The 17218-nt window shown below is 48.4% G+C and overlaps 1 protein-coding gene across 8 annotated transcripts in view; it reads left to right on the forward strand.

The window, feature by feature from the left end:
* ZZEF1 (zinc finger ZZ-type and EF-hand domain containing 1) overlaps window positions 1–16877 on the forward strand; it is a 130209-nt gene extending 113332 nt beyond the window's left edge. For all 8 annotated transcript variants that reach the window (XM_089900570.1, XM_089900566.1, XM_089900568.1 and 5 more), the window contains 12 exons: window positions 348–467; window positions 2277–2468; window positions 3552–3652; window positions 4985–5120; window positions 5216–5575; window positions 6613–6756; window positions 8321–8489; window positions 8657–8755; window positions 9160–9325; window positions 11611–11764; window positions 12364–12435; window positions 14266–16877. In XM_089900570.1, the coding sequence (XP_089756696.1) occupies window positions 348–467; window positions 2277–2468; window positions 3552–3652; window positions 4985–5120; window positions 5216–5575; window positions 6613–6756; window positions 8321–8489; window positions 8657–8755; window positions 9160–9325; window positions 11611–11764; window positions 12364–12435; window positions 14266–14346 (1794 nt within the window). In that variant the 3' untranslated portion in view covers window positions 14347–16877. The remainder of the gene's footprint in view (window positions 1–347; window positions 468–2276; window positions 2469–3551; window positions 3653–4984; window positions 5121–5215; window positions 5576–6612; window positions 6757–8320; window positions 8490–8656; window positions 8756–9159; window positions 9326–11610; window positions 11765–12363; window positions 12436–14265) is intronic.
* Window positions 16878–17218: the final 341 nt, after the last annotated feature.

Genomic DNA, 17218 nt, shown 5'->3' on the forward strand with positions numbered 1-17218 from the left:
GCTATGAATAGGGACTCGGATTTCAGTCTGCAGGGCAGTGGGAAGCTTTTGGAAGGTAGAGAGCAGGAGAGGGACATAAAACCTCTGTTCTTAACACAGGACTCAGCACGTAGAATGTACGAAGCTTCAGAAATACTTGTTGAGTGAATGAATTAGCGAGCGAACACACTTAGGTTATGGCTCAGGTTCAGGGTTTCATCCTCCCCGTTGACTCTGGAATTTTCACCAGAAGGTGAACTTGGGCCACTAGCTGAGACTGGGCTGTGACAGAGGCCTGCTTCTCCCCGAGTGACCCTTACCTTCTTCACCCTGAGGCAGTTGCAGATCATTCTTTTTCTGTTTGACAGGCTCATGGTTTTGAAGAGACCCATGCCACCTTCCTTCAGACTGATTTGCTGAAGCTGCTGGTGAAAAAGTGCAGCAAAGGGACCGGCTTCAGTAAAACGTGGCTCCTCCGGGACCTGGAAGTAAGGGACCAGGGTGATTCCTGCTGCTGCTTCCTGATGCAGATTTACTGGCCTGGGAGTTAGAACCACCAGTCAGTGACAGCTGGTTCTGCCCTGTACACACGCTCATCTGGTGCAGTTGTTAAACAGTGTCTTGTATTTGTCTTCCTTTTTGGAAATAGAGATTATGACACCTGTCCTCCCTTGTCAGGGAAAATGAATTTGATGTTTGCTCAAAGAATATTGGAAGAGAAGTATTTTGTGGAAACACATGGTTGACCAATTATATCATGGTAGTAAATCTGCCCTTGAATTATTATTTCCCTTTAAACTTCCTTTGAGCTAAAATCAGTTCCTAAATTTGTCCTCACTTATGTTTATTTTATGTAGGATTTTAGTTGATAATTTTCATTTTATTCCTTTTCGCCATAGGCCTTAGACTTTTCTTAGTGGAATTACTGTGGTTCCCTGGGGCGTTTCTGTGCCAAGCGTCAGCTTCAGGTCAGAAAAGGCTGCTGCTGTATGGGGCTGCTCAGCTGGCCATTCTCAGTCACACAGAGGCCTGAGCTCCAGGAAGCAGCTCTCAGTTGCCGCAGGAGGATTTGGTTAGGTTTTAGGAAAATACGCTGAAACATATTAATGGATAACCTGGTGAGCATTTGAGCTCTTGTTCTTTAGGAAATATTTTAAAGTAAATTTTTTTTACATTCAAAAACTTATATTTTTTATATTCAGAAAGTTTGAAAAGTAGAAAAGAAAGAAAAACCCCAAATTTCATCCACCCCAAACACAGCTACCGTTAGTATTATGTGTATTTCCTTTTTCTAATTATTTTCCTTCTGTGTTTATATTACATACATAGGTTTAGATTGTGCAATGAAGCACACTGTTGAAATAAATTGAGGTCACGTGATGGCCACTTTTCTAAGTTGCTAGGTAGTTTTCATAACGACCATCTTTAACGGCTGCGGATGATCCACAAAGATGGATTTCAGTTTTTTGCCATTATTAAATGCTTCATTGACCATATCAAGAGTATAGCTTTTTACACATTTTACATTATTCCTAGAAGATGAGTTACCAGGTCAAAAGTTATGAACATTTGTGTAGCTCTTTACATTTCACCAAAATGCCTTCTAAAAGGGTGATAACAACTTACACCATCAGTGGCAAAGTTCAACACGAAGGTCCCGTGTAGTTTTTATTTTTTAATTTTTTAAATTTTTTTTCAGTGTTCTTAAAGTCTTTTATTCTATGCACATATTTTTACAAAATAGGGTAATGCTATATAACATGGCTTTTCTCTAAATATCATCTAACAAACGCTTTTCAAAACCAATAGAAATTTGTCATTATTTGTAAGGAATGTTCCTTTGTGTGAGATGTGCGCTAATCAAACTCCTACTGTTGGAAATTTAGCTTGTTCCCAGTTTTTTTTGTTTGTTTTTTTGTTTTGTTTGTTTTTTTACATCTTTATTGGAGTATAATTGCTTTACAACGGTGTGTTAGTTTCTGCTTTATAACAAAGTGAATCAGTTATACATATGCATATGTTCCCATATCTCTTCCCTCTTGCATCTCCCTCCCTCCCTCCCACCCTCCCTATCCCACCCCTCCAGGCGGTCACAGTCCCTTGTTTTTAGTCAGCATTTCTTTGATTATAAGTATGGTTGAACATGTTTTCATATTTCTTTACTAATTTTACATTCTTTTTGTGAATTCTGATGTCTTTTAAAAGGTTCAGTCAGATATTTTCTACCCTTTGAGGGTTAAAGATCTCACCCACTAAACACTCATGTTCCTGCCCTGCCTGATTTTCTTTCTGTATAGATTTTGTCCATCATGCTGTACTCCTCAAAAAAGGAGATCAGCACTTTGGCTGAGCATGGAGAGCTGGAGCTGGATGAGCGAGGAGACCAGGAGGAAGAGGTGGAACGGTCAGTCAGCAGCCCGGGTGAGCCAGAGCAGAAAAAGCTGGACCCTCTCGAAAGCCTGGATGAGCCCACCAGGATATGTTTCTTGGTACGTTCTTGGGTCACGGTGTGGACTGAGGAAGGGACTCTAAGGAATGGATTCTCTTTGGCTTGGGCTGTGTTTTAGCCTCCATGTGAAAATGCTTCAGACTGATGTCCTGAGAATGCACTTCCTGAAGACTCAGTCGGTATTGTGCAGAATTCGTCCAGAGGGATGGAAAAGCCCTATTACAACAGTAGTTCTTAACGTTTGGGGGGTCATGGACCCAAAAGCTTTAGATCGTTTCTCCCATAAACTATACTTGCAAATAACTTTTGTAAAATTTTGCGTGTAATTTCAGGCCTGTCCATAAATCCCCAGGTGACAGTCTGTCCTCATAGTTTCTCAGACACACTCCTACTTTCCCTGGATAATCCACTCTTCCTCAGAATGATGTGAAAATGGGCAAGGGCTTGGACTTCAAAGGGTCTAACTGTGTGAAGAGTAAACAGAGAGTATGGGGTGGATATAAGAAAAGCAAGTACAGTTTTTAAAAACATCAAAAGAAAGTCCAGTACTTAGATTTATGTGCCACTTAACAAACTTGAGTGCAAGGCAGCTGCTACAGAGAAGCTAGCAATGAATACAATTTGGTGGGTAATTATTGACTATTAACAGTACATTTGTTTGCATGACTTTTTTTTTTTGGTGTTTCCATGTTTTATATCTTCCTTTGAACTTATAACAGTAATGCAGATTTTACAGCCCATGTTTTAGGGCTTATAATCTTTTTTTATTTTATTTATTTATTTATTTATTTTTTGCGGTACGCGGGCCTCTCACTGCTATGGCCTCTCCCGTTGCGGAGCACAGGCTTCGGACACGCAGGCTCAGCGGCCATGGCTCACGGGCCCAGCCACTCCACGGAATGTGAGATCCTCCCCGACCAGGGCAGACTCTCAACCACTGTGCCACCAGGGAAGCCCAGGGCTTATAATCTTATATATATGAAGTGCCCATGTGATGTTTTTAAATTATAACTTGTGGTAACTTTAGGAAATAATTGTTTTATCACTTTTGAGGTCAGATCATCAATAATGTGTTAAAGCAGTTTAAATTGTCTCTCTTCTACTTCCTCCTTGTGGCCTTCAGATGGCTCACGACGCCCTCAATGCCCCTCTGCATATTCTCCGGGCCATATACGAACTGCAGATGAAGAGGACCGACTCTTTCTTCCTGGAGGTTCAGAAGAGGTAAGGGACATTCAGATGCAGCCAAAGTGTAGTGAGTGAGGCAACAAGTAAGGGTGGGACTCTGTTTACCTCCTGCCAACTAGATCTGGATAAAAACTCCTGACAGGCCAAAGAGCAGTTGGTTTTCAGTTCTTCATAAAGTGACATGAAAGCTGGCTGTGCCACACCGCATGGCTCATCTTTGAGTTGTGTTGTGTGCTTCTTCTTTAGGAAGAGCTTTATATTCGCAGTCTGCCTCTTAGAGTAAACTCGTTGTGGGGGCAGAGTTTTGACACAGACACCAAGGTTTCTCTCCCACGTCAGCCCAGGGAGCAAACAGTGCAGAGCAGGACCTTCTGGTACATTCTGGTCAAAAGTGTCCTTTCGTTTGTTTGTTTTTTCACTTCTGTACATTATTTTCGTGTTTTTTCTTCAAGGATTATTATAAAATTAACAATATACCCTTCCTCTTGGCCAGGAAGTTCAGAGCTAGTTCTCGGGCCCAGCTCTTAAATTTGTGGAGAACTTTATGTTTCTGCAACTAATCTCCTCCTCCATCCCCCACATCCTAGTTTTGACTTCCTATTCTGATTTATATCCAATTTCAATTTAATTTTCTTTTATTTCATATTTCTATTTTCCCATATGTATTTCTTATCTACTGCCTCAAATCCTTTGTGAGATGAGGCAGGGTTGCATCAGTTAGGACACAGAAGTATCATGGTCAAGGAAGATGGAATTTGTTTTCCCTCTCACGGCACAGTCCAGAGGTAGGCAGTAGCCTATGGTGGGTGGGCGGTCTGCTTCACAAGGGACCCCGCACCCCCAAGGGTGCTGTCCTCATCTGTGTCGTCAGAGCTGGCTCTCCGACACCAGCTCTTTGTTCCAGCCCAGGGGAAAGGGGGAAGGTGGGGAAAGGAGCTCATCCTTAACCCAGTTGTTTGAGGGCAAGCTGCAGAAATGGCACACGTTACCTCACTGGCCTCCCGTTGGCGTGACCCTAGTTGCATTGCTGCTAGGAGGACTGGGAACTGTGTCTCCAGCTGGGTGATTGTGTATCTTGCTAAAACTTCAGGGAACTTTGTTTCTAAATGAAAGGAAGAATGGATCCTAAGGGATGGCTTGCATCTCTGCTTTGGGCACATGGGCATGCGTGCACGTTTGTGTGCACGTTTGCGTGCACGAATAGATGACCACTGTGAATCTAGTGTGCGAAATGTGGAACGTAATAACGTAATTGCGAAATAACAGGAAAATAACTCGGATCGGCATTTCTGCAAGTTTTACTGCAGTTTAAACTCTTGCCTTTCTGTAACTAGGGTGCCCAACTTTGTGTTTCTTCCTTCTCTTCAGATTTGACGGGGATGAGCTCACCACTGATGAAAGGATACGGACCCTGGCTCAGAGGTGGCAGCCCAGCAGGAGTCTGAGACTGGACGAGCAGAGCGCCAAAGCTGTGGATACAGACATGATTATCTTACCATGCTTGGTATGTTGCCCCACCTGGGAAGCAAGGTGTCTGCCCTGCCCCCACCCCAGTTGTGAGAAGGCCAGGCCTCTGTGACGGTGGTCTTTGGGTTGCAGTCCCGGCCCGCACGCTGTGACCAGGCCACCACGGAGTCAAACCCTGTGACCCAGAAGCTGATCTCCAGCACGGAGAGTGAACTGCAGCAGAGCTACGCCAAGCAGCGGCGCAGCAAGAGCGCCGCCCTCCTGCACAAAGAGCTCAACTGCAAGAGCAAGAGAGCTGTGCGCGACTACCTCTTCCGCGTGAACGAGGCCACAGCAGTCCTGTACGCCCGCCACGTGCTCGCATCCTTGCTCGCTGAGTGGCCAGGGCACGTGCCGGTGAGCGAGGACATCCTGGAGCTGAGCGGCCCTGCCCACATGACCTACATTCTGGATATGTTCATGCAGCTGGAAGAAAAGCACCAGTGGGAGAAGGTAATTAGGCAGCCGGGCTGGGCGCTTACCCCACTTGCTCCTCCTCTGTGTCCCTCCCAGCCCCCCGCTGGGGGGTTTGAATAGGCTTCCTCTAGGGAGTGCCTTCCTGGAGTGAGGTTACCTGTGTGGCTGTACAGCCCCTCTGACAGGTGTGAACGCAACGAAGGCAGGGTCAGGTCGCTGTTAAACTCTTCCAAGTACTGGCCTGGAGCCGAGCTCATGGCCTAGGCAGACTTGGTGCTCAGGGAGTGTTTGATGTAACAATCCACGAAACCTACCCTTGCAGTTTTCCTTTTTTTGTTTTCAGACTTATCAGTCTAACTCTCCTTGATAGCCTGTCTCTTCTCATGTTCCCTAGGGTCTCACACAGTGTGAAGTCTGCGAGACAGGGTTAATTATGATTCTGACGGCCTGTTCCCGTAATACAGGAAGCCTTCCAGGAAGGTTTACGTCGTCTGTTTTAAACTATGGTTTCTAGAATGTCTACCTCAGGTCAGACACTCTGCCAGCACTTACACCTGTGTTATGTTGTGACCCAGGGAGTTTTATTGGTGAAGAAATCAAGCCCGGGAGGCTTGTCCAAGGCTCCCAGCTTCTGGGTGGCAGACGTGGGGTCTTACCAGAGTCTGTGCATTCTCTTAAGTCCAGTGCTCTAATTTTTTTTTTCTTTGGCCACACCTTGCGGCATGTGGGATCTTAGTTCCCTGACTAGGGATCAGACCCGTGCCCCCTACAGTGGAAGCACGGAGTCCTAACCCCTGGACCGCCAGGGGAGTCTCCAGTGCTCTAATTTTAAGTTTCAGCTTGACAAGTGGTGACCATCTTTTGTTTTGTTTTTAAATCACATCTTCGACTTGGTCTTTTGAAGTAGTGCTGGGTTACCAGACTTTCACAGGACTGGAAGCATCTCTTCCACTTCCTTCTGTGTAGAACCAGAGGACCCACATAGCAGAACTCAGGAGCCCTGGGCACAGTCTCTAGCTGAACTACAAAGTTTTGTCACCATCTTCCCATGTTTCCTGCCTGTGTCCCACCAGATACTGCAGAAGGTGCTCCAGGGCTGCCGAGAGAGCATGCTAGGCACCATGGCCCTGGCTGCCTGCCAGTTCATGGAGGAGCCAGGAATGGAGGTGCAAGTGAGGGAGTCGAAACACCCGTATAACAACAACACCAACTTTGAGGTACGATCCAGGGTTGGCCAGACTCGCCCAGCCTCAGGGTACGCAGCTGGCAGGACCTGCAAGGGTTGCTGAGCAGCATGAATTTCATCAACTCCCACTGTGGCTCTTTCTGCCTGGACAGACGTGGCCTAGAAAGTGCTCCCGTGGTCTCAGAAGCAGTCTGCCTCCCTGAAGCCAGTCCTGGGAATCTATACAAACAAGTCGTTTCTTCTCCTGACCTTGTTTTAATAGAAAGCAAGGGGCCACCCGGCCCTGGAGGAGAGATTCCTCTTCCTGCAGCAAGCTCCCTAGAGTGAGACCTTGGTGTCTCTGGCAGAGACTTTGAGTGTGGGTCTGGGTTCAGCCCTCACTCTGTCCATCTCCTGATGACCTGGCCACACCTTGGAGTCTCCCACCCCTTTGTTTAATTACCCAGAACTGAAAAGCCGCATCTCTTCCTTCCTTAACTCTGTATGTGGACAGAGAGATGTAGGAGTTTGGATGAGGCAGGAGGGGGGCGGCCTCAGTTATCCTCATTGACTTAATGCTGCTTCCATTTCTTCATCTCTTTTCAACACGTTGGAGCTGTCGTTCTGAGTAGGTGACGGCCTGTGGCCACAGTGGTGGGCGATAGAGAAACTAATCCAGGATATGGTAGTTGCCAGCTGAGGTTTCGTTTTGTGGACATCTAAACCTCCTCACCCTCTACCTTCTAAGCCTCTTTTCTTCCCCGGCTCCTAGGCTCTGTCGCCACTCCCCCAGCCCCACGTAGACACACCTGGTGAGCTAGCGAGTTCTACCTCAGAGCCCTCAGAGTGATCACCTCACCTTCTCCGCTGCCCTGACTCCTCCCCTTCCCTGGGTCCCTCCCTCTGCTCCTCTCTGATCCCCCACTGCTGGCCTGCCCCGGCCCTGGCCTTGCTGCACACCAGCCATCACAGTGATCCTGGTACAGCACAAACCTAACCTAGGCTTTCTCCTGCTTACAACCTTTCCAGGGCTCCCCCTGCTGTCCAGACAAGTCTCAACGCTTCATTTTAGCACACAAAGCCTTCTGCATCTGTCCCTGCCAGCCTCTCCAGGGTCACGTCACCCCTGTCCCCATCTCCCAAGCATACATGCACACACAGCTCACCCTGTACCTCAGACACATCAAGCTCCTGTTACTCCCTGAACACGTCAGGCTTTCCAGTCAGTGCTCTTTCCTTTGCCTGGAATGTACCCGCCAGGTGCTCATCTCTCTCACCTGCCTCCTGCCATTCCTTCCTCCTGGACAGGCTGCTCCTGTGCCCCCAGTCTCCACAGCAACCCAAACATCCCTTCACTGGGACTCTTCTGCCCTCGCCTCCCCTCCCCTCCCCCCACTCCTTCGAGCTGGGCCCCAGGCTGCACAGTGTGCTTCCTGCCGTGCTTGCAGCCGTGTGCGTTCTCCCCGACCCAGCTGAGCCGAGAGCTCCTGGAAGGCAGGGGCTGGGACTCATCCCTTCTTACGTGCCCAGTTTTAACTGCAGGATTGGCACAAGGAAGCCTTCAGTCACTGTCCAGTGGCCAGCGATGACAGGAATGTCCTTGTTTCCCCTCCTAGGATAAAGTTCACATTCCTGGTGCAATCTACCTCTCAATCAAATTCGATCCTCAGTGCAATACAGAGGAAGGCTGTGACGAGCTAGCCATGTCCAGCAGCAGTGACTTTCAGCAGGATCGACACAACTTCAGTGGGTCTCAACAGAAATGGAAAGATTTTGAGCTTCCAGGTAGTAAATAAATACTGAGTTATACAGACTCTTAACGTTAAGTACCTAGAAGGGAAATTGTTGAAGGATTTAAAACTGTGTTGAATCTGTCTCAGTGGAAAGCGCTCACTTGCCTTTCCCTGTTGCTGCAGTGTCCTGACTTGTTTTCTGATTCTTGTGTGCCCCAGGAGATACTCTGTATTACCGCTTCACCTCTGACATGAGCAACACTGAGTGGGGCTACAAATTCACTGTGACGGCTGGGCACCTGGGGCGATTCCAGACAGGTGTGTGCTCTGGTCTTTCTGTTTGCATGATCTCCCGGCCCGGGACACTCTGGGGGTCGGTGCCATTATGTCACTGATCTTTGTTAAAATCAAAGCAAGTACTTTTCTCTGAGACTTCAACGAATATGTCCACAAGGCCCACGCACGTCCCTCGTGAATGTGCTGGAGTTGGCAGGTTGTAACTTCTAAAGAGCCATCTGTCAAGACCTAGGAAAGATGCTTGTTCTCTTAGAATTTGCCAGGGCATTCTGCAAAAAGGAAGAGCTGAAAGTGTTCCTATGTTGCTTTTACATAAGGCATAATTTCAGGTGAAATGTAAATGATCACAGTGGTTTCCTCCCATTCATTAAAACTTGAGCAGTTTACATCTGTCAAGTGTCTCTGTGTTGTGGGGGTTTTGCCAGGATTCGAGATTTTGAAGCAGATGCTGTCAGAGGAAAGAGTTGTGCCGCACCTCCCGTCGGCCAAAATTTGGGAATGGCTGGTGGGCGTGGCCTGTCGCCAGACTGGTCATCAGCGGTTAAAAGCCATCCACCTACTCCTGAGGATCGTGCGATGCTGCACCCACAGGTAAGCTGCCTTCTGGATACGAGTCCCTTGCTGGGTATTTGTATTGTGAATATCTCCCCCCACTTCGGGGCTTGCCATTCACTCTGTTAGTGGTGTCTCTGATGAGAAGTTTCTAATTTTAATGTCTTCCAAGTTCATCACTCATTTCCTTTATGATAGAGCTTTCATTGTCCTATTTAGGAAATTTTTGCCTTATTTGACCTTGGGGTCATGAAGATAAAGCTTAATTATTTTTTCTTCCATATTTAGGTCTACAGTCCACATGGAATGAATTTTAGTGCATGATTTGAAGGGTAGGGTCAAACTTTGCTTTTTCTCACATGGATCTCCACTTAACTCAAAAGCCCACCTTTCCCCTCACCACACTCCAGTGCCATCTTTGTCACAGAGAAGGTGTCCATATACACATGGATCCATCGCTGGTTGCTTTTGTTCCACTGGTCTTTTTGGTTATCTTTGTGCTAGTACCACACTTAGATATTGTAGCTTTATAGCAAATTTACGTTATCTAGCAGTATAAATCCTTCAACTGGTTCTTCATCTTCAAGATTGTCTTGGCTATTTTTACCCTACATGTCCATGTAAATTTTAGAATCAGTTTATTTCTTTCCCCCTCCACCAGCTTTATTGAGGTGTAATTGACAAATAAAATTGTAATGTATTTAAAGTATAGAAGGTAATGATTTGATACATAATACATTATACATTGTGAAAGGATTCCCACAATCGAGTTAACTAACACATCCATCACCTCATATGTTTACCTTTTTTTGTGGTATGTGACAACACTTAAATTTCACCCTCTTGCTGAAATTTGCTTTTCAGCAAATTTCTGTTATGTGTTATAGTATTGTACGCTATTATCAACTATAGTCACCATGTTGTATAATAGATCCTCAGACCTTATTCATCTTGTAACTGAAAGTTTATACCCTTTTACCAGCCTTTCCCCATTTCCCCCAGTTCCCAGCCACTGGCAACTACCATTCTAACTCCCCGTTTCTATAGGATTGACTTTTTTTTGGATTCCACGTAAAAGTGATACCGTGCAGTATTTGTCTTTCTTTATCTAGCTTATTTCACTTAGCATAATGCCCTCCAGGTTCATCTATGTTGTCGGAAATGCCAGGATTTCCTTTTTTCTCATAACTGAATAATATTTCATTGTGTATATATACACCACATTTTCTTTATCCATTCGTCCATTGACAGGCATTATTTCCAGACATTGGCTATTTGGAATAATACTGCAATGAACATAGGAGTACTGATAATCTCTTTGAGATTATGATTTCATTTCTTTTGGATATACCCAGAGGTGGGATCGCTGGATCATTTGGTAGTTCTAGCTTTAATTTCTTGAGGAACCTCCATACTGTTGTGCATAGTGGCTGTACCAGTTTATGTTCCCACCAACAGTGTACAAGCGTTCTCTCTTTTCTCGACATCCTTGCCAGCATTTGTTTTCTCTCATCTTTTTGATGAAAGCTATCCTAAAACAGGTGAGGTGATATTGTGGTTTTGATTTGCATTTCCCTGATGATTAGTGATAATTGAACACCTTTTTATGTACCTGTTGGCCATTTGTATGCCTTCTTTGGACAGATGTCTCTTTAGGTCATTTGCCTATTTTTTTTTTAATTTTTTTTTTGCGGTACGCGGGCCTCTCACTGTTGTGGCCTCTCCCGTTGCGGAGCACAGGCTCCGGACGCGCAGGCTCAGCGGCCATGGCTCACGGGCCCAGCCACTCCGCGGCATGTGGGATCTTCCCGGACCGGGGCACGAACCCTTGTCCCCTGCATCGGCAGGTGGACTCTCAACCACTGCGCCACCAGGGAAGCCCTGATAACATTTTTGATATGTTTATTTACTATTGTTTTTAATATGGTCACACAATACTACATATACAGTTTTTAAATGTTTACATTTTACATTGCGTATCTTGCTCTTTTCCACTTAACGTTTATCTTGAGATTTTTTCCGCTGTCACTGGAAGTTTTTAACAACCATTTTTAAAGATGTGCAGTTGATTTACGTGAATGTGCTTGAGGATATCCTTTTCCCCGGAGTTCTGGTTTGAAGTTGAGATGCTGCCCCTTTTTTTATTTGCCATTGGTGAATATTTTGGGCTGTTTTGGGGGGTGTGAGCTGACTGGAACTGTCTTGTCCTGCCTTTACTGGATGGGGGGGCGGGGAGTGTTGGAGCTGCAGTGCCCAGCAGCTACCCTCTGTCTGTCTGACATCTGATGGGCGTGATCCCAGCAAACCATACCCCTCTCCCACAGCGACCTCTGTGACCTCATGCTGTTGAAGCCCCTGTGGCAGCTCTTCACCCAGATGGAGTACAGCCTGTTTGAGGACGTGACACAGCCTGGCATCCTGCTGCCCCTGCATCGCGCCCTTACCGAGCTCTTCTTTGTCACTGAGAACCGCGCCCAGGTGAGGGCCTGTCCTGCCTCCCCACCAGGTTCCGGGCCTCTGCTTCGTCTGCTGCCTGGGGCCAGCGCTGGGCCTCAGGTCACAGCCCTCTGAGAGCGCAGGGTGTCGTGGGGGCTTGGCAAACCCGCACAGGGAGACAAGCGTGGCTTGGGGCCCGGGGTTCCCCTCTCTCCCGCCCCAGGGAGCCAGGCCCTCCCCGAGATTGCTTGTTTGCTCAGGCCTGATGCCAAAGGGGGAAGGAAACTGCCCTGGATCGACCCTTGACAGCAGTGAGTTTGGGAAAATGAACCAGCAGGTTCTTTCTTCTCTTATCCCTCCCCTCAGCACAATAGACTCATTGACTGTGAGAGATGAAAGGGCCTTTCAGAACTCTTTAGCTTAAGCCCTCATTTTATAGTGAGGAGACTGTGGTGAGTCAGGACACCTGGTTCCCCATCGTCCTGCTCCTTCCATGGTTCCCAAGGAAAACAGGCAGTGAGATGTCTGGCAGAGTGGGCAGCAGTGTCCCACCCGAGTCTTCTGGGGCCTTGGGTCGTGGGTCGTGGGTGGGTGTCCGCTAGCAGGTGGCCTCTGACAGCTGCCCTCCGCTCTTTCCGCAGGAGCTCGGCCTGCTGCAGGATTACCTGCTGGCCTTAACCACCGACGACCACCTTCTGCGCTGCGCGGCGCAGGTACGCCCTCCCCGGGTGGCCGAACGTCCCCCGGCACCCGTGCAGACTCCACCCCGGCTTTACACGGAGCTCTGTTCCGAGTCAGCCACTTCCTACTGGTGTCACAGAGAGCAGCGGAGCCCCATTTATCAGTGTCGTTCGTATTAAACTGTGGGTTCGGTAGACGCTAGCAAGAATTTGTGGCTTTTAAACCAGAACAACCAGTGCCTTAAATTTATAGTTTGGCTGATCCCTGAAGTTTCCATAGAGGATTTCAGATATTTTTGGATGTAACTGTCTTCCCTGGTAGGAGAACTCCTCTCTGACAGCTGTTGGGTCTCAGGGCCCCTTTGTGCTTTTAAATTACTGAGAATCCCCAAAAGCTTTTGTTTATGTGCGTTATATATATTGATACATACTGTTAGAAATTAAATTAGATTTTAAATTTAGAAATTAAGTTAGAAATTAAATGCTAAACACTTATCAATTTGTTTTTTAAAATAATCTCATTCTATTTAATACTACAGTTGTGAAAAACAACGGTATTTTTCAAAACAAAATAATTTTTGAGAAGGGTAGCGTTGTGTTCCATTTTTGCAGATCTCTTTAATGTCTTCCTTAACAGAAGACAGCTGGATTCGCAGATCTGTTTCTGCTTTCAGTTGTTTTGTTATCACACAGCAGCCTCTGGAAAACTCCACTGTATACTCGTGAGAGTATGACAGTGAAAAAAGAGAAATAATGTCTTGGTATTATTATGAAAATTGTTTCCACGACACGGAGCCCCTGAAAGGGTCTGGGGAACCCGCAGGCTCCAGACTACATTTTGAGAACCTTAGGCTCACAGACTCCTTGAACATCGTAGAGCGTATGGTCTGCGTCCACAGTGGACAGATGGGGACACGGAGTCTCAGAGAAGGGAAAGATTTGCCTGCAGTCTCACTTGAGGGGCATCCAGCTGGGACTCCCGGCCAGCGCCCTGCACTCTGTTCCTGGCAAGTTTCCTCAGTGAACTTGAACTTTCTCAGGTCCTCCTACAAAAAAGGGTCAGAGTGCCTGCTTAGAAGCGGGCTTCCCCATCCACTACAGAGGGGTTTGTGTGAATCGTCCTGAGACCGAAGGCAGAGTGAAAACTCCCTCCCCTCCCAACGGATGCCTGCCAGCCCTGCCATCACCACCCGTGGTGTCCCAAGATTTCACACAGTGAAATCTTGACGTTTGACCGTTTTGACACTGGAAGCTTTGAGACCACGTCACATATTGCTGTGGCTCCTCCCTCACCTGCCGCTGTGTCCGGTCTCCTAATCCTCATTCTGACCCTCCCTACAGCCTGCCCACTTTGCTGGACCGGCGCTCTACCTCTTCTCCCTGCTCCCGCCTCTTCCTTCCCCAGCCCCGTCCCCGGCTCCTGCTGCCTTGGCTTGGAGACCAGCCTTGGCCTGGCTCCAGGGCGTCTGCCTTCCCAGCATTGCTTCCCGGGGGAGGGGGGGGCCCCCCACTGGCTGTTTGTTTCTTCCCTTCTGCACTTTTGTGCTGCTGTCCCCATTCCCTGAACAGCTTTCCCAGACCCCCCAGCAGATGTGCCCTCTGAGCCCCCAGAACTGCACCTGCTCCTCTCTCTGGACAGTGATGATTCTGCCTACATTTGGAGTTTCCATGTGGACTTTATTGATAGCTTTGTCTTTCACTCTAGACTGTGGTCCCCCTGGTGAGGGGAACCACGTCTGGCTCGCGTCTGCCTCTCCCCTGCCCTCCTCAGGTGCTCAGCTGAGGGTCTTGTTCTGTCAGCAGTTAGTGACCCAGCAGGTGACCAGTTCTTGACATTGGTGATGACTCTTTCTCCCTCCACAGGCTCTGCAGAACATTGCTGCTATCAGCCTGGCCATCAACTACCCAAACAAGGCCACCCGCCTCTGGAATGTTGAGTGTTAGCCCTTGGTATGGTGTGCATGGAACTAGCTAATCTGTCCACAAGGATCTTAGAGCAGATGCCTAAACTCATTCGGGAAGATTCCTGTGGCGTCGGTGCCTGGCTCTCCTTGAGCTCCCCCTTCCACCCCAACTAGAATGCCAAGCCGCCATGTCTCCGAGAACTTCCCGTGTCACAGGCCAGGCACCCGCACGTACCATAGCATGTGAGAATAAGCAGACCAGTGCAAAATTATTCAGAAAGGGCAGGCAGCAGGCCCTTGAGAAGGTTGTTCAGAGGCCAGCCTCCTCCAGGATCTGTCCCTGCAGAAGCCACAGCCCCAAGAAGACCTGGCTGCAGCCGCTCTGGAAAGGAATCTGTCTCCGTTGAGCTGGAACTGCCTGCACTTGACCTTCAGGGGAAGACAGGGTCTGCCCTGGGCCACCTTTCTCAGCAGGACCTCCAGCAGCAGCCTGGGAGCTCCTCCTTTGCTTTTGCTTCTTGAGACTGGGTCATCCAAACCAAAACCAGTGAGAGCCCCTTGGGGCTGCCACCTGGTCCCCACCATTCAGTACAGAACCCACTGCCGCACTGGCCCCCTGCATAGCCTCGGCCGTCCCGGAGAAATCCTTGGTGAGAACAAGTGCCCTTGGGAACAGCCAGCAGACCGCCGTGCACGTCCACCCGTGCCCTGCTCCCAGCACAGCTGCGTTGTTTTAGTTGTCGTTTTAACATATTTCGGTTCCCACCTCATGTTCTTAGAAAGAACCACACCAACTCCCTTGAGAGAAGCCCGGGGGCCTGACCAGTGGATCGGTCATTCAGGGGAACAAACTGGTTTGTATGAAAGTAGCAGAACTTGAAGAATACTCTTGAGCTTCTGTACCTAAAGATTTGAAATGTAATCACAGGATATCTTACCTTAGAAGTAAAAACAAACAAAACCACATGATTGTATTTCTGCTCCACGGTCGTGGTAATCCATCACGTCCACCTCTGGGACTCTCCGTGGTTATCTGGCTGTCACTTGTCTGGCAATAACTACATTAGTTCTAATGAATGCTGTTTTCCACATTTTTTTTTAAATGGTTGTAGTCTTGCCCTGAAGTGCTGATTACTGTTCTCTTTCCAAAGCCACGCTTTGGAGTGTGAGGCTGGGTTGGCACCTGTGCCACGGATAAGCCTCAGTGGGACTCGCCATTTGAAGAATGTTTGAGCCAGCTGCCATTTAAGGGTGGGGGTCTGGGCCCGAGCATGTCCCCCCACACAGGGCCAAACCCAAGGAAGGCTCATCATAGCCAGGGCCAAGTTGAGCAGATCAGCACTGCCATGGCCTCAGAAGCCTCCTCTGCAGGGCCCAAGACCCCTGGTCCCAGGAGCATCTCACCACAAGAGCACTTTTGCCTTCTGGGTCAGGAGGCCAAGGTGCAGCGACCTTCTGCAGCCCTAGAATTGGATTCTCAGCCCAGCCCCAAGCTGCGTGTGGAGCCATTATGGAGGGAAGAATTCAAAGGAGACAGAAACAAACAGGACAGGTCCTGAAGCTCGGTGACCTGAAGCCCATCACCCTGGTGTCGGCAAGGCCCGGGCATGGCCTGGTGTCCCACGGTGTTGAGGTGTGAGGCGCTGCTGGCTTGGTAGAAGCCGCTTTCTCATCTTTGGCTCTGCCTGCATCCCCAGAGAAGGGCCTACACTCCGTACCACCCCGACCCGGGTGGGTCTCGCAGTGAGGAGGGAAATCACAGAGAAGCGCCGTGCTTGGGAGGAAAGGTCCCTACTGCGGGCTCGGGCTCAGTGAGGGGCTCCACGGAAGGTCAGCATGGAGATGGTGCGCTCACTGCTTACCCTCGCCATTCCCCCCACCTCCCCGATACCCCTCCGTGCCTCAAACTGACAGCAGCCACCAGCTTTGCTCCCCATGCTCCCTCCTGGAAGATAAACTGTAAATAAACGCTGGACTCCTCATAGCTTCTCTGTGTACACCACCCTTGCTATTCTGGTCTCTCTGTGTTCAGTTTGCACAGAATAGGCCTCGGTTTCCCCTTCACACACAACTGCTGCTCTCTCCTGGGAGGGCCCTGCCTGGCCCAGCTCCCCTGCATCCCACCCGCCTCTGCTTCCAGCCACTGGGTGGCGCCGCTGAGCCAGGCCCCGCTCCCCTGGTCCCCAGCTGGGCCAACAGCATCCGAAAGCGCGATTTCCATCAAGACCAACATCCCTCTGATCCTTCTTAGGCAGGACTGCCTGGAATGAGATAAAACTGGCAGGAATGAAGGTGTTGTGGAAACATGTGCCTAATCTATAAAGAAATCTGTTCCAAACCATGTATATTGTACAGACAGACGCTGTTCCTAACGAGGAGTGACTTATTTTCATCATCGTTTTTAATTTGTTTTCTTACAGGTTTACGATTTTGAATTTTTCTTATTTGGTTGAAGGAAAGAATTTTGATTATATCAGCTGAGTAAGTTCAGCCTGTATAAAGGATGTTAAGTTGTGGGTAAAATATGCAAATGAAGAGAAATATATTGTACAAATTCTATATAAAAAGGTACACTTGTGTGTGGGCTTTTCTTTTTTTCCTTCTGCCTCTCTTATGAAGATGATACCTGGAGTTTCTATCAGGTCCATCCTGATGAATTTCTAGAATCCCACAGCCTCAGGGTAGAAAGGAATCAGAACGGTTCTTAGCTCCGATACCCCTCCCAGCTGCACCTCCTGCCTTGACTATAGCCGTGCAGGAGATGCCCCTCCCCTCGGGCTTATGGTCTGGGGGCTTATGTTCAGCCTCTCCTCCCTGGGCCTGTCCGTCTGCACAGCTACTCAGAAGTTTGTGCACATACACGCTCTCTCCCCGGTCAGCTCCTCTCCAGCCACACACCCCAGCTGCATCCC

This window comes from Delphinapterus leucas, chromosome 19 (assembly GCF_059928025.1).
Source record: "Delphinapterus leucas isolate spDelLeu-1000000601 "Yukka" chromosome 19, BTC_Dleu_Yukka2, whole genome shotgun sequence".
Taxonomy (NCBI): domain Eukaryota; kingdom Metazoa; phylum Chordata; class Mammalia; order Artiodactyla; family Monodontidae; genus Delphinapterus; species Delphinapterus leucas.